A 5848-nucleotide genomic window follows, 5' to 3' on the forward strand; every position below is an offset into this window, starting at 1 on the left:
ACACACACACACACACACCACACACACACACCACACATACCACACACACACACACCACACACACACACCCTTCTTTAGGGTTAGAGTTGTGAGCTAGATGACAGACTTTCTCCATGAGGTGGTGGAAAATGTCCTACCATCCAGGGTGGTGGTGGTGGATTCTGTCAGTGCGTGCACTAAAAATGTTAGTTATGTACCTTGAGTGGTGAATCGTATGGTATAGGAAGTCTCAAGAACACATTCAAAGAAATAAAATCCTTGGGGAGCTAAAAGGAATAAGTGGATGGGTGTGTCAGATACATCTTGTGCTGGTTTTGTGCCAGCTTGACACAAGCCATAGTCATACAGGGAAAGGAGGCGCCTCACCTGAGAAAATACCTCTGGAAGATCTGGCTACAGGCAAGCCTGTAGGATATTTTCCTAGTTAGTGATTTTGGAGGACTCAGCCCATTGTGGATGTACTGTCTCTGGGATGGTGGTCCTGTGTTGTATAAGAAAGCAGGCTGAGCTGGGCGTGATGGCGCATGCCTTTAATCCCAGTACTCGGGAGGCAGAGGCAGGCGGATTTCTGAGTTCGAGGCCAGCCTTGTCTACAAAGTGAGTTCCAGGACAGCCAGGACTAGACAGAGAAACCCTGTCTCGAAACCCACCCCACTCCCCCAAAAAAGCAGGCTGAGCAAACTATCAGGAGCAAGCCGGTAAGCAGCACCCCCTCCCGCATGGCCTCTGTATCAGCTCCTGCCTCCAGGTTCCTGCCCTGCTTGAGCTCCTGCCTTCAATGATAAACTGTGGTATGGAAGTGTAAGCCACATAAACCCTTTCCTCCTCATGTTGATTTTGGTCATGGTGTTACAATAGAAAGAACTGTCTCAGATCCACCTCAGGTGGTGCTGAAATAGAAGAAAGGTATGGCCCCGGCTGCTATGTGAACTCTTGCTCAGCCTCACCGTGCGTCAGGGTACCCAACTGAGATAGTGACCCTCAAAGGCTGGGACCATGACCAACCCAGAAGACCCTCTTCATAGGACTCATGTAATATGGCTGAAGAGCTCACAAGCAGGCCCCAGCTCGTAGTCTTTGTAACACGAAAGAACCTAGTTTAATTGTGTCCATATGCCCCTGTCTCCAGTGATGTGGTGCTCAGCCGCGGTCGACATCCTGTTTCTGTTAGATGGCTCTCACAGCATTGGGAAGGGGAGCTTCGAGAGGTCCAAGCGCTTCGCCATCGCTGCCTGTGATGCCCTGGACATCAGCCCTGGCAGGGTGAGTGCAATGTCTCCTCTGGTGTCCTTTGTTTGGAGTGACAGAATCTCATCTTTGGGCCGAGGTAGGAATGGATTGTCTGTGGGATGCAGAGGACTAAGGGAAAAATTGCAACATGGTAGGACTGATGCTAGGGTGTCAGGGATCGACCAAGGCAGCTAAGTGTGTCCCCCCATCCTCCTCAGTGTGCCCCCTGTTCTCCTCAGTGCGGCTTCCCACACAGCCAAGTAGTTCTGCATTGTCTTTCCAGCTAGTTCCCCACAGGTGGGTGTAGAGCTTGGGAGAGTGTACACCTCTCTCCTGTGGAGTGTCAGAACTCCTAGGAGGGCACCTAGGAGGGCAGACATAAGCCACATAATGACCCCTTCCCAATCATATACTGGAGAAGACGAGGCTCAGGGCTGTAGAGGGACGGGCATGAGTCTGGTTTCCAACATACAGAGAGATTGGGTGTAAAGCAGCTTAGTTCAGACTTTATGGATGCTCTATGGGTGGTCTGTTGTTGAGGTGGATTTAAGCAATGGGGCTCTTCCTCTCAATTAGAATTTTATCCCTGGCTCCTTGGACAACAGAATGCACACTGAGCAGACCAGAGTATTAGTGGGAAATAGCGCTATCCTCTCCGGCCACTTTAAAGGTCTACTCTTTTCAGAGTGAATACAGAGAGCACCTTCATTTCTTGTCCTTTCTGGCTTCAAGTGTCACAGATAGCAGAGTTGGGCTCTTGTTTCTGAAGGGGACAATGTTGAACAACCCACAGCACAATGGGTGTGAATACATCCTTAGAAAGAGAACCACACAGGCCCTCGCCTCCCCTCACCCAGCAGTCGACTTCCAGCCCTGTAGCAGTTTCACTCTCCTGCCGAACATAAACGCTGGAGACTTGGTGACACCCTCCATGGCATTTTCTTTCTTAAAAGCAATAAGTGCTCGCATGCACCAGAAACATAGGCATGTCCGACGCTTCCACTTCATGAGGTCCTCCAACTCATCCGACATGTGACAGCTGAATCCTACACTCTGACAGTCTGCTCCTAAATACTCCCGCCCACCAGTTGCTGCTGACAGTGTTTCTTGTCACCGGAAGAGATTTCAGGCAATCTGGAAGCTCGTTGGTAGAGACAGGTAATACTCAGCTAGTGTTCCCATTCATCCTTAGTTATGAGTGATCAGGTAGGGTTCAAATCCAGAAAGTATATGTATACACATACATGCACACTCATACACACTCACAAACACTCACACAAAACATACACACACAACACATTCACCACACACACACTCACCACACACACACTCACACACTCACCACACACACACCACACACACCACACACACACTCACACACTCGCATATATACTTTCTGGATTTTTTTTTAACCATGCAGACCCACCCCAAAATGAAATAAAACGAAGAAGCCATAATCATTTTAATTAGAGACCAGTCGCAGGCTGAGAAAGGAAGAGGCTCTCCAAGGCAACATTCCTGACTTAATCCTGTAAAAGCTGGAGGATTTAGGAACGAGCAAGGCTTGTTATGGGGGCCAGGGTGTCTGGAGAACGGCTGTCACTTGCAAGTGTGAGCACATTGCCCTGGAGTGCAGGCAGCCAGGCCCGGTCTCTGACTCGCTAGAGAGGTCATTCATTCAGTCCTTTCAGGAGCAGCCCTGAGGTTCTGAGTGTGGTGTCAGCACAGTATTAGCCTAAAGGGGCCAGAACAGAGACCTGCTGGGTCTCCACCTTCCTCCAGACAAGGCCTACTTTAAAAATAAACCCCCTCCCATCACTTGTGGTACAAATATACATATGCATAGTGATATATATATATATATATATCACATATATATCATATATATATACATGACTATATATATAGTCATGTATACCCATGTATATATATATATACATATATATATATATGTGTATATATATATATGTATATATATAGTCATGTATACCCTCTTCCTGGAGGACGTGGCGTAAGGATTAAACACCATTGGTGTTAGCCTTGTATATTCTGAATGAGTGTCCTGGAACCCCTGAGGTCGGCAAGTTGGGAAAGACGAGAATTGTGATGTGTGCATTCTTTAGCTTTTCCCTCTTACCTTTACTATATATATGTGTGTATGCGCGTGTGGGCAGAGGACAGCTACTGGGACACAGTTTGCTCCTTTCACTTTGTGGTCCCTCAGGCCACCAGGCTCTCTGCAGCAGGCACCTTGCCCCCTGAGCCAGGCCACTAGTCCTGGATGTACATTCTGAATCCCATGTTCTGCAGAAGGGAGTAAAGTGATGGCTGAGGTCGCGGAGCAATCTCAGACAGGGGTAAGCTGGAGAACTGGGGCTCTTGACTCTTAGCACAGGGCTTGCCCTGCTAGCCCGTCTGGCTCTCCCAGTGGCCGCCTCTGGCCTAGGGTGATAGAATGACACAAAGCACCATACTCAGTTGTCACGCAGCAAGTGACAGCATACTCAGTTGTCACGCAGCAAGTGACAGCCAGCAGAATTGTAACTCTGGACTTTCCTCCTGATGACTTTGTTCCCAGAAATAACTACTCTGAGACTAGTTGTTTATTAATAAATGCTTAGGCCAATAACTTTGGCTCTGTTCCACAACTAACTCATACCTCAATAATCTATTTTATTCTAGTCTATTTTCTACTGGTTCGTTACCGCTCCTCAGGTTTATGCAACCGTCTTCCTCTCTGTCCTGGCGAATCTCCTGAACCTGACTATTTTCCAGAATCCCCCTTTCCCTCCAGGAACTCCCACCTCCTATTTCCTGCCTCACTTCATTGGCCAGGGCTTTTTTATTGACAGGTGAATGCTTTTACACAGTGCACAAGAGAGTCTCTCCACACAATGTGGCAGTCTGTGGTAGTGAAGGGGTTGCAAGACACGGAATGGGGTGGAACACAGCAAGACAAACAAGCCAACAAACCTCTTGTCTGATGCTGTCAGGAGCCAATCAAGACAGCTCAGGGGACTCGAGTGTCTGTGCATGTTGATTCTTTTTGTGCCATTGTGACCAAAAGGGAAGAGTGATTTCTGTGTCTTGCAGTTCCAGGGAGATTTTAGCCCATCCTGGTAGGGGAACCCTGGCTACAATGTGGCTGCATCTGTGGCCGTGAGAACCTGGAACAGTGTAGCTATTTGCATGGTACAGACCAGGAAGGAGAGAAAGCAGGCTGAAGCTAGGGCTTGGTGGGTTGTTCAGAGGCCTGCCTCTGTGACCTGCTTCTACCAGCCATACCCACATTGTAAAGGCTCTGCAACCTTCAAAGGAGTACTGCAGGCGGGGGGACTGTGCACTCGTAACATATATTTCAGGTTCAAACCTATTTCAGTGTAAAAACTGTATGAAATTCTAGGGCAGGGCCTGTAACAGAGAGCCAGAGCAGTGAGAAGCATGAAAGCTTCTCTATGTGAGGGACCCATTCGTGTGAAAGAGTGCAGACAGGCTCCATCTTAAGAGAGCAAGACTTGGATGCTGGGGGGGGGGTCAATTTGGGTTTAACCTAAGAAAGACGACTTCTCAGCAAGACTAGCAGGGGGCTAGGGGACGTTCAGGTGCTAAAACAGATAGACCTGCTTGCGCCATTAGCAGGAGGATTTGAGTTCTGTCCCCCAAACTTACATAAAAAAGCTGTACATGGTGCTACTACACATTTGCAATCCCAGTATTGATGAGGTAGAAACAGACAGACCCCTGGGGGCCCATGGCCAGCCACTCTAGCCTGACCAGTGAGCCCCAGGTCCCAATAGGACACCCTGTTTCAAAACCCAGAAAAACACCACCAACAGAGAAACAACACCTCTGGCCTCTTCATGCTTTTGCACGCACAATTATGCACACACATACACACGCACACGCACGCACACCTCGAGAAACAGGAAAAGTGATGTTTACTTGGGTGAGCCAGCATCTTTACTAGCTAACCACTGGTTCTCTGCAGAGAGGCTTTGCCGGGTGGCTTCGGGCTCTCTGCCTTTTCTGTCTGCTGTATTTGATCCAGCACTTATTTTGATCCCTTCCGTTTCCAGGAAGACGGTTCCAAGTAGCTTTAAGTTGTTTGTGGGCGGCCTGTTGTGGAGGCGGGATGAAGTGTTTGAAGTCTTCCTCTAAATTTTACCAACACTCATTTCCTGCTTTAACAGCCCGATGACTGGGGTGTGGAGAGATACCTGGGCGGGTTTGCTTCTGTGGATAGTAAACTGCAGATAAAAGGCAGTGAGCGATTTTACTTCCAAACCACCAATTAGATGAAAGGCCTTCGCCACTGACTGGAGCCGTTTGCTGTGCGCTTGTATTTTGAAGCTGGGTTCTTCCTGGTTAACCCAGGAAGTGGACCCAGCTGCTGGTCTCTAGAGAATTCCTCCCACCAGTCTGACCAAGCACTTCTTTACATGGGTCAATAAAAAGGAGGACAGAGAAGAAAATCTGTGCCCACACATTCCCCATCCGCCATGACCCCCTCCCTTGCCTACTCTGATTACCAGATCCCTCCCCCCGCCTGCTCTGATTGGTCACTGGATCCCTCTCCCCCGCCGGCTCTGATTGGTCACTGGATCCCTCCCCGCCCCCC

At 48.9% G+C, this 5848-nt stretch overlaps 1 protein-coding gene across 2 annotated transcripts in view; it reads left to right on the plus strand.

The window, feature by feature from the left end:
- Vwa2 (von Willebrand factor A domain containing 2) overlaps nucleotides 1–5848 on the plus strand; it is a 39704-nt gene that overhangs the window by 12964 nt on the left and 20892 nt on the right. For both annotated transcript variants that reach the window (XM_021152258.2, XM_029472652.1), the window contains exon 4: nucleotides 1130–1263. In XM_021152258.2, the coding sequence (XP_021007917.1) occupies nucleotides 1130–1263 (134 nt within the window). The remainder of the gene's footprint in view (nucleotides 1–1129; nucleotides 1264–5848) is intronic.

The sequence above is a fragment of the Mus caroli genome, chromosome 19 (assembly GCF_900094665.2).
Source record: "Mus caroli chromosome 19, CAROLI_EIJ_v1.1, whole genome shotgun sequence".
NCBI lineage: Eukaryota > Metazoa > Chordata > Mammalia > Rodentia > Muridae > Mus > Mus caroli.